This window comes from Andrographis paniculata, unplaced genomic scaffold, assembly GCF_009805555.1.
Source record: "Andrographis paniculata isolate CXL003 unplaced genomic scaffold, ASM980555v1 Contig77END, whole genome shotgun sequence".
In the NCBI taxonomy this organism is placed as follows: domain Eukaryota; kingdom Viridiplantae; phylum Streptophyta; class Magnoliopsida; order Lamiales; family Acanthaceae; genus Andrographis; species Andrographis paniculata.
Window position 1 is genome coordinate 2,088,545 of NW_026137614.1, and position 11,620 is coordinate 2,100,164.

Consider the following 11,620-nt stretch of genomic DNA (forward strand, 5'->3'; position numbering starts at 1 on the left):
ATACCTGGTCCCCTTTAGAACTATTGAAACCCTCCGGCTGAGACATGTAAATCCGTTCTTCTAGATTACCATGAAGGAATATTATTTTTACATCAAGCTGCTCCAGCTCCAGATCAAAAGCACCCACCATTGCCAAAAAAATCCGGATGGTTTTGTGTTTCACCATAGAAGAAAAGACTTTATGTTAATCTATTCATTCCTTCTGTGAGAACCTTTTTGTCACCAATCTCGCCTTGAACCTAGCAGGTTCAACACCAAGAATTCTCTCATTTCTTTCAAAGACCCACTTGTATCCCACTGGTTTCACCCTTTTTTGGTAGTGCAACAAGATCCCAAGTCTTGTTCTTTTCAAGAGACTGCATCTCTTCATTCATTGCTATAATCCATTTTTCTACATATTTACTCGCCACAACTTCTTTATATGTCTTTGGCTCATCAGAGTCAAGATCATCACCAACCGCCAATGCATAAGCCACAGAATTCATGTCAAATGTATTGACACATCCTGCAAACCTAGCTGGTTTCTGAATATTTATTTTTCCCTTTCTTGCTGCTATGGAATCTTCAACCCCAATACCAGCGTCATCAGCTTCCCCCTCAACCAGTTTCCCTTAAGGTTTTGACTGATCTGGTTGATTGGATTGATCAATAGTATTATCCTGTTGCTCTTCCTCTAACACAACTCTGTCAGGAGTCTCAAACTCCACCCTTTGTTCAGCACCACAATCTTTTGTACCTGCAATACTTTCACAACCTCTACTTTGATCAAGCATAGCAGATTCATCAAAGGTTACATCTCTGCTAATAAGAAATTTACCAGGATTTTTACCTTCTATACACCACAGTCAATAATTTTTTACTCCTGTTCCATACCTTAGAAATATGCATTTTACCGTCCTCGGCTCCAGTTTACCATTATTCACATAAGCGTATGCAGGGCATCCAAATATTCTTATATTAGAGTAATCAGAGGGTTCACCGGACCATACCTATTGAGGAGTCTTTAAGTCAATTTCAGTTTATAGAGATCTATTAACCAGATAGCTAGTAGTGTTAACTCTTCAGCCCAGAATTGCTTAGATAAGTCGGCAAATATGCGCATACACCTAGCACGCTCCATGAGGGTTTGATTCATTCGCTCTGCAACCCCATTTTTTTGTGGTGTGTGTCGTACAGTGCAGTGTCTCACTATACATTTTTTCTTGCAAAAATCATCAAATGGGGCGTTGCAGAACTCTAACCCATTATCAGTTCTTAGAGTCTTTACCTGTTTACCCGTCCGTTTCTCAACCATGGTCTTCCACTCTTTGAACTTCCCAAACATCTCATCAGTAAATGACAGCAAGATCGCGGAATAAGCCCTTGCCAAAATCTTTTTATTTATCTTCTTCTTCGTGTCTTTAGAAAACTTGTCTTCTCCCTCCAAAGCAGCCGCACATCCTTGTTGAACTAGAAGTGCCCTCATCTTGATCTTCCAGAGCGTGAAGTCATTCGACCCATTAAACTTCTCCAGATCAAACTTATACGAGGACATCTTCAATCAATCAGATATGGCTCTGATACCACTTCTTATAAGAAAATGAGAAAGAAAGCAAATAAAGAACACAGAAGTTTTACGTGGTTCGGTGACGGTGTGTCAACCTACGTCCATGGGCAGGAATCAAAGACATTTTATTATACTGATTCAGAGAGTTACAATCATATCCTACGACTAAAAACCATAGCTATCTATTTATAAATACCCAAAACACCATAAACCCGAAACCTATTTGTTATTAATTAGGATAAGTACAAAAAAAATTCTGTCAATTGAAATAACTTTTTCGTTTTCGGGTCGAGTAGACCGCTAAATTCAAGTCACATTTCAACATAGCCTAATTAGAGCCATTGGCATGCCTAGTTGGGAAAGGAAAATTCTCGGATTGGTAAAACAATAAAAAGACTAAAAATTATTCATTTTATTGGGGCAGACATAAAACGTATTCGTGTCATATTTGACACCAGATGAATTCCATTTCTAAAATATAATAATAATAATAAATAAATAAATAAATTGAAGCTCAGAAAATTGGCAAGGAAGAAGATAAGACGCTTGTGCTCGAAACACGTCTCTGAAATTTTCTTCTCACTAATAATAAGAATAATATAATATTCACCAAAAGTTATCTATTTCCGAAAGAAGAAGAAGAAGGAAGACAGGAGGAGATGGCTTCGTTGAACGTGTTCTTTTCTCCCATTGTTATTCAACAGAAAAGGGTGAGAGTAATCAGAACTGCAGCGACGGCGACAAAGGCCGGCGGCGGCGGCGGCGGCGGAAGCGGGGAGAAGGGTTTGCTGGACTTCATATTGGGGGGTCTGACCAAGGACGACCAGTTCTTTGAGACTGATCCCATATTGAAGAAGGTCGAGGAGAAGAGCGGCACCGCCGGCGTCCGGAAGGTGGAGGCGCCGCCGCAGAAGAAGAAGGACGCCGGCGGCGGGTTTGGGCTTGGCCTTGGGGGACTCTTCTCTAAAAAATAACGGCTGCCTGCTGCTTGTAATGTCTCTCTTCTGATATATACGTACTCCAATTGATTGTTTTAAATTACATTATTAAAGCATAAACGCATGAATACACCGTCGTAATTCTCTGTATTAATTAATATAAACATTTGATTTAAAGATGGTGCAGTTAATTTGTGCTTTTCTGGATGAGAACAATTCAGAAATATGTGTGGATGGATATGAAAGGGGAATTAGAAAGGAACACTTCACTTAGAATATATAATGATGATTAGTACATTTCACATTTTGTAATATGATTCAACTTTTTACTTTTCATATGTAGTTCAAGAGTGAATTAATGAAATCACAGTTCCAATTTTGAAGGTTTAATGTTGAAAATTTATTTAAAATGTATCAATAATTTAAGTTTTTATCAAATAATATTTTATAAAAAACATAATGGTTTTGTTCTGTTTAATTTTTCTTTTCACACGTTTTCCCAAAATAAAAAAATTAATACACTACACATTCACTATTTTTATATTTCTTAGTTAATTTTCTATATTTTACATAATTTTTTTTTCCAACAATCTTATAAAACAAAAGCATCCAATAATATATTTTTATTAAAATTTGATTTCAATTTCAAATGGCAACAAAAACAAAATTGATTGGGTCAAGAGAGATGCGACAAGCTTCCAAGAACATCGGCTCCGGTCATCATCTCCGGCCATCCCGCAGCATCAACAGCAACGAAATTGATTTGGTCTCCTTCGCGAATGCCTCTGGCAGAGACAGCTGACCTTCTCCAATACAGATTCCGGCGAAGGGACGGTTTCAGACCCAAATGTGGGGTTACTTATGGTAATCATGCCGCAAGGTGGAAGTAGACTGTCACTCTAAGCCACAAAACCTACAAAAAAAATCGACCACTTAAAGAGCTTTGATTTCTCACAGAAATATCTACCGAAACTCATCGAAAAACCTCAATGGAATCTCATTAGTTTCTCGCTCTCAACTTCTTCCTCTCGCCTCTCTGAATATTTCATCTCGTGTATCTCTAAACTTAATCTCCAAAGCTCCCTCCCTATACGGTAACACACGGTTTCTAAAAAGAAACAAACCTTCGTTATGCATGGATCGAGACAGATTTGGCTGAGTAGCATTACACTCATATCTTCCTCGGCAGGACATTGAACTTTGCAGGAGTGCCTCCTCCAACTTCAATTGCGATTGCGTGGCATTACTTGGCGGATCTCACACATCTATCGGGAGGAAAATCGAGTGGCAGACGCACTGTTGACAACTGCGTGTTCTATTTCACATGACCGGATACTTAGCTCATTAGAAATTCCGTATTGAAATAAGAAGGAAGAACACTAAGAGAAAATAATAAAAAAGAAATACAAGAAGATTTCTTTAGTGGAGATGAGAGATAACTAGAAGAAAAGACACTTGATTGATGAAAATAATTTGCAAATTACAATTATTTATACAACATGAACTCTACCTACCAATACCAATATTAATTCTACCTATCAAGATAGAAAATCACAAAATAGACTTTGTTCAATGCATGATAGACCACCTACTCTTTCACCAACCCCTACCAACTATCATTGGAAATAATAAAGGTTGGTAATTTTATTTCTTAAATCAAGTCTAATTGTCAACATTCCGCCGGCGGCGCGTGGATTTCTTCGCACGGATGCGGCTAGTATTTCGAGTTTCAGATTTCGGCGCTAGGTAATATGGTTATTACTTATGTTGTTGGTATCCGGTTTGTCTTTTAGTCGTCTTACTTGCTTAATAGTACTTACCATCAAGCTTGGTTCGTATTTAGTAGTCCCACTTATTACAGTCGTAGCGCTTGCATTATGTTCTCTAGACTTAGACTCCTTGCTGGTTGATTAATTATTAAGTTTAACAGTTGCTCTACACTTAAAAAAAAAAATACAACTAACCTAACTCAACTAATTCCTTCAAACCAATAGACCACTTCGATTACCTCGCACTAACGAGACTAAGTAAATGGGTTAAGAATTGGCATTAAGTATTTGGTTGGGTTAAAGGAAATAAATGATTTCCCAGATTCCGATGGATGAAGCTAAGAAATAGACCCAACTTTTAGTATATTATCGAGGAACATATTCAATTAGGGCACGATCAAAATACCCAATAATTAATTAATGTTGACATTGTCTTGAGCACTTTTCATGTTTGTTTGTGGTTTGGATTAATATTTTAATGTCTTATTTCAAAGTATGAATAAATACATTAATTTATTGAAGTTGTAATATAGGGGTGTATTTTCGCTTGCTTATTTCATTTTTTTCATTTAATGTATAATTTTAAAATTTTTTAAGAATAATATGCTATTTTTTTTTTTACAATTCATTATATTTAATTATTATTTAAACATAAAATACAAATTTAAATTCATTTTAATTTGAATTTTTATTCAAATAATAATTTAAATATGATATATTTTATAAAATAAAAATTTAAATTCATATATAACACAATGTTTAGATAAAAACAAATTGAGAATAAATTCCACATAAAAATACTTTGGATATTTTTATTTTTATTATGGAATCTCTTGCCTCAAGTAAATATTTTCCCCTCCCTGCACCACATATATATATATATATGTATAAATACACATATATGTATAGATAAAATATTTTGAAAGTCCCAAGTAAATATCTTCCCCTCCCTGCACCACATATATATATATATAAATACATATATATATGTATAGATAAAATATTTTGAAAGTCCCAAATCGGTGGTTTATTTATATCTAAATTCTCTTCTATACCTTATAAAATTCACCCAAATCTTTTTTGTCTTGCAGAACATAATGGAATCGTGTTGGAACCCCATGGATCCTCGTAGATACTTGTATATAAAACTTATAATGTTGTGCATTATAGAATAGTGTAGAGGAGTTCTTAACCTATAAGAAGGACCTCACTATTCACTTCTAAATCACTAAATTCTTATTTTAACTCGAACTCTCAAAGTTCTCTTTATTTTCTCTCTTTAAACCATTTTTCTCTAGAAACTCTTAGCTTTTGGGGTGCTTAGCCAATACAGAAAGTCTGCCTTAGTAGCGACATAGTGAGTTGATAAAGGGTGTATGGTTATTTGAACGGATTGAACTTAATCTGTGACACATGATATCAGAACGACGACTTGGCAAGGTGGAGACGACAAAAATGTGTTGGGTAGAAACAACAAGAATGGCCATGATGGAGCCAATGATATGCATAGAAATTCTTGTGACTTCTTTGCTTGCTTGGATTCCCAAGTGTCCAAGATTGAGATTCCATCCGGAAATCCATTGAGCGTGCTAATGGAAATTCCCCTAAGTTATTTTGGCATAGGGACAAATAGTGTTTTAATTTTTGCAGCAAAGACTTTCTAAAAGACAAATGATATATTTGAGGAAATGTCAAAACATGGAAACTCAATCTTTCCATTTCGGTGCAAAGGGAATTTAATATGAGATTTTATATTCCAAGAATGTGAATTATTTACTCAACTGGACAGGATTGAAGATTGGTAGTGAGTGAGTTTGAGAGCATGTTTTAGAAAAAAAAATTGAAAAAAGCTCTCGCCTTCTATCCATATCGATTCTCCTCAGTTTGAATGAGTTTTTGACACAAAAATCCACCGAAGAGGTAGACGGTGATCGGAGATAATGGAGTTCCAATTGGAGGGGATGATCAGGCTCTGAACATCTTTGTTGTATGATCGTTGTTAGTATGAGTTTGTAGCAACGTGAAACTGTGGAGGTATTTTCCTAGGTTAACCATGATAAGCATTAGGGTTGAATGAGTTGTGGTTGTCTTTGTCCTTAATCAGCACTGATTAGTGGAACTACTCTTGAATTGGTATCCCTTGGATGTAGATTAGTTGATAATCGAATCGGGTCAACAAACACCTTGTCTCATGTTGTTTTGTGTTATGCTTTGTTATTTGTTGTTAAGTAGTTGTTTTAACTATGAACCGTCCACGCTTCGGGAGTTAGCCCTCTGTTGGTGTTCGAAGGAGATTTCTTCGATACATCACTTCCCAACAGAGCGGATGGGAATCCTCAAGGAGAATGGGGGAGGTCGAGAATAACACATTGTCAACATTCAATGGGTTGAAGGCCGAGTTGAAGGGAAACATGTCAACGGTGCGAAACGACTTTAAGATTGAATTGAAGGCTAGCTTTCCATGGAGATAGCCGACTTACGGATCATGTTTATCGCTTGAGGAAATTTTTCTATGGTTTGAAGCAACCTTCAAGAGCATAGTATGAATGATTATCTAACTGCATGTCTTAGGAAGGAATACATTTAAGGTTCGACTGATAAAACATTGTTTATCAAGCTTAAGTGAAAAGGTTTGATGATTGCACAAATATACGTGGATCACATTGTATTTGGATCCACAGGTGAATCCTTGAGGAAGGAATATGTGATTATTGGATATTGAGTTCTAGATTGGTATGATTGGGTACCTCACACATTTTCTGGAATTACAGATCAAGTAGTGTTTTGATGGAATCTTTATGAATCAAACGAAGTATGCTTTAAATATGGTACGAAATTTTGGTCTTTATGGCTCGAAGGTTGTTAGCTCGGTCATGGGGCAGTGATGCCCTTTCAAAGCGAGGATCTTAATTGAAAAGATAGTTGTCAATAAGACAAATTGGCTAGAAGCCAGTAGGCCGGAGCCATCTAGTGGTCTATACCAGGTTCCTGCCACTGTTTCCCATGATGCACGGATAGACAATCTGTCTATCCAAGTTAAAAAGCTGGCTGAGCTCGTGAAGCAGGATCTCACTGGTAACAAAAAGAATAAACAAGTAATCAATGAAGTCGTGGCCACTCAGAAGTACACCTATATTGACTAATCTAGCCCGCAGGTCGCTAAGAGCTCATCTGAGCAGTCTCAGGACCCAGCGGAGGTCTTTTACATGGTAAATAAGAATCCTTCTAAGTTCCAACAGTTCTAGAGGGGGCAACCCCAAATTTCTGCCGGTCCTTGTCCTCATCAACAATTTCATCAGCCACAATAGTTTGTTGCGCCGCAATAACATTAAGGGGGATATTTCCGCAACAACCTTATTCTTAGACCCCCCCTATTTTTCGCAGCAGATACCTGTCTTTGCCCAGCCTTCCACGATAGTGAATCAGCCGTTAAGTCTGGAGAACTTATGAAAAAATACTAAGCAGGCAAACCAGAAGTTCGAAAGAAATACATCTGTCTCGATTAAGATGTTGGAAATGCAGGTCGGGCAAATAGTCGAAGCATTGAAGTTAAGGCAAAAAGGACCGTTTTCTGGGATAGTTGAGACTGTTTTGAACTAAATGAATGTTGTAGAAACAATGGGAGGAAAGCGAACAACATCGCCACCACTGCTAGACAGAGATGCCACAATATGCTAAGTTTATAAAAGACATAATCAACATAAAGCGATCATTCCCTGAAGTGGATGCAGCAGTTCAGCTGGAGGGTATGTGCAGCGCCATGTCTATAGATAAGCTGCCAAATAAACTCAGTGATTTTGAGAGTTCTATTATTATTTGTACTATACGAAATTTGAAACTGATTACGGCATTATACGACTTAGGAGCTAGTATCCGACAATGGACTACCTCTTCGATCGCTTGAGGGTTAATGAGAGGGCGTGGTGGTGGAGCTGCTTGTTATTACCCCCCGAGCAATTCTAAAAGTACTTAGGCAACTTGTTGAAAACGTGTAGGATGCTGGAGGACCTGAGGAGCAGGCCCTTGAAGCAAAAAATGCGTGCTAGCTCCTTCTGCAGTTCCTCTAGGCACAAGCATCGGCTATACCAGAATATTTCCAAACTGAGTTGTCATCGTTTGTGTGAGGGAGTTTTGGCTTTAATATGGTTTGAGAGCTACATGAGAAACAACTTCCTTACTAATTTCATGCTCCCGGCTTAAAAGGGTGCTGCCAGAGCTGGTGAGCCCAAGGTCCAAACCATAGCAGGGGGTTCTAAGATTAACGATGCATTTAGGGTGGCCGTTGTTCATGCTACCCAGGTGTCGGATGTCCCCTACCCCATCGTTGGACTTCATTGGATGTTCGGATCAACGGTGGATGCCTAGGGTACTATTCCACCGAAGAGAGGATTGGTATGCCATTGTGGTGCTGAGGAATGGTTCCTACATTTCTTCCAATTCTAGAAATTGGTTACAACCTTATAGAGGTCTGTACGGAGGAGAGCCCGGGCTTTCTGACCTTTTGAATGTCGAATGTTGGATTTTCGGATCCGTTCCTTGTTCAGAATAGTCGTATGTCCATATTGGAGCAGATTGATGGCAGAATGAGCGGTGATGCTAGATACTACCCTCGTTGGGGCTTGAGATACACCTTCTCGGAGTTGTTCACCTGCGCCTTTTCTTTTCTATTTACTCTTCTGGAAACCATATTGATATGTCTTTAAAATTTGCCTTATGATATCTTCCATGCGTTTGGTAACTTCAGCACTAAATTCACAAAAAGACACACAGATCGGTGCTTGGATTTGGTCTTAAAAGATATCTAAAAGCTTGTAATCGCAAGCCTTCATTCTTTTTTTAGTGTAGGCGTTGGATCTCCTATAATTGAAATTGAAAAAAACTTTGATACACTCGGTGTCCCTCTGAGCATGACAATTTGTTGTTGTTGTTGTATATTGTCGATGAAGGCCCAAAAGATTTAAGGCTGTTGAAATCAACGTTAATTGGATTCCCGACCTCCTCAAGAAAGAATTCGGTATTGGTCTCGGTATAAAATTTGGAGCGTAACAGATCCGAGTAGACACTATTATGATGATCAATGTTGGAACCAAACTAATATGCTAACAATCAAATAAACATTGGACCGAATGGCTTAAAACAAAAGTAGGATAAATTTAGAACTTAACTTTAATGGGATTGTAAATTAAATCAATAAAGTGTGAAGATTAAATAATACAATAAAAGGCTCGAAAATAAAATAAAAGTTGAAGTTTTAGATTTATGTTGGATGTGTTTATTCTCTTTCTCTTATTTTCCCAATTTATATCCTAGTTCGTAGGTAGCTTTTACCATTTTAGCCATTTCTCTAAATTGTAGCGTTGTCTCCACTTTTTGCTCCACTTTTTTACAATCTTTGATAGATAAACTTTGACTAAAATTTTAGGCGGTTTCGTCTCCTATTATTGTTCCGTTATCCTTACAACCATAGATGGATATGTTTGGCCGAAAATCGACTATAAGTAATATAACCAAAATTTTGGCGCACTTAGGAGTACTTAAATCTTCCTTCGATATTGTGTGAGAATTCGGTCATTCTGAAGGCCAAAATTTTATTATCCTATGCAAGTTAGTTTTATTTTATTTCTATAATGTTAGTAATATAATTGTTCAATTAAAATAGAATAATTGTAAAAAAGATATGAAGTATATCGGTAGCATTTATCTAAATAGATGTATAAATAGTGAGTATAGTTTTAAAGAATAATTATAATCTTTTTTACTAAATATAATATTAACACATTTTTTTATGGACAAGCTAAAATAGTAAATAAATATATTTTTAGAAGACGGTAGAGTACTACACTCCACTGGGCCGAGGAGTACTGCACTACACTAATATAGTCTATTTTAACTAGGACCGGCTAAAATTAATCGGACACGGAAATCTGATATGAACTCAATATAAAATAATTGGATTTTGGTTAAAAATTTTGATACAATTATATATATGGATCAATACAAATCCGACACGGCAAATAATCAGATCGGATTATGATTGAAGCTCTTAACTTGAATTCAAAACAAACCCAACACAAAATCATTGAATCTAGGTCAAATTTTAACCTAATTATATATATGAATCAATACAAATTAAATACAGTAACAGACATATCGGATTGGATGATTTCACCCATTTAAAAAAAATTCAACCCAATAAAAATATGAGCTATTGCGAACTCTAACTTTAACCACCATTCGAGCGTTTCCTTCCATGCATGAATGTATTTGTTAGATATGTTATGTATAGGGGTATTTTTGTATTTATAATAGTATGAGGGCAATTTAGGTATTTTGTATTATTTTAATATATTAGGGTTTTATATATTGTAAAATCATTCTTCATTTTGATGAAAATAATAAAAATACACAGCGATATTCTTCATGGTATCAAAGTCACCATGATCTTGTCATCCACCTTAGTCGTGCCGTCCGCTGCCACGTCGCCAGCCGCCGCGCCGACCGCTGCGCTGTCCTCTCTTCTTTCCTTCGGTCTACTGTCTGTCAAGGTTGTTCTGATTTCTCCTCCTAGGTTGGATTCTTATTAATTTGTGGCTTAGATTTCTCTTCAATTCAAATATTGCCCAACCATGTCTGCTTCTTTTACGGGTGTTCTTTCTCCAACCCCGGCTATTGCTACAGAACGATTGGTTGGGGGTTTTAACTATGGCTCTTGGTGTAAAGCTGTCCAAATGTGGTGTATGGGTCAAGGTTTGGCAAATCACCTTGTTATTTCGTCAGCTCATATTGCTGACACTGAGAAAGCTGCATGGCTTAAGGCTGATGCTTTATTATGCAGTTTGCTTTGGCAATCTATTGATCCAAGCCTTCATCCAATTTTTACCAATTTTACGAACTGTCATGATCTCTGGAAACATACAAAGACTTTATATACCAATGATATTCAACGCCTCTACAGCGTGGTATCTAATTTGGTCAATCTTCATCAAACCGGATTGACAATTCCAGAGTATCTCGGTAAATTTTCATCCATCAAACCTGAACTCAATTCAATTTTACCTCCAAGGAAAACGGTTGCGGAGGAGCTTGCTCAGCGTGATACATTCTATATGGTGTGTGCACTAATTGGTATTGGTTCAGATTTGAATCCGGTTCCTGATCAACTTCTTTCCAACTCAACAATTCCGACTATTGATGATGTTTATTCTCATTTATTACGTGTCTTCTCTGTGGCACATCCGATTATTGATTCTGGAGACAAGTCTGCTCTACTAGCTTCACCTTCTTCACATATGCGAGGTGATCCTAGTCCTCATGGGAGCTCTCGTGGGACCTCTCGTCCACGCTGCACTTATTGCAACATGTGGGGC

General features: G+C 37.1%; 1 protein-coding gene across 1 annotated transcript; it reads left to right on the plus strand.

The window, feature by feature from the left end:
• The first annotated feature begins 2,066 nt into the window (after positions 1-2,066).
• LOC127239217 (uncharacterized) lies at positions 2,067-2,691 on the plus strand. Its single transcript, XM_051257262.1, has one exon. The coding sequence runs from the start codon at positions 2,206-2,208 to the stop codon at positions 2,518-2,520; it is 315 nt and encodes a 104-aa protein (XP_051113219.1). The 5' UTR covers positions 2,067-2,205; the 3' UTR covers positions 2,521-2,691.
• The last annotated feature ends 8,929 nt before the right edge of the window (positions 2,692-11,620 follow it).

Excerpts from the sequence above, each read along its gene's own strand:
- LOC127239217 (XM_051257262.1), top strand. The coding sequence starts at position 2,206 with ATGGCTTCGTTGAACGTGTTCTTTTCTCCCATTGTTATTCAACAGAAA.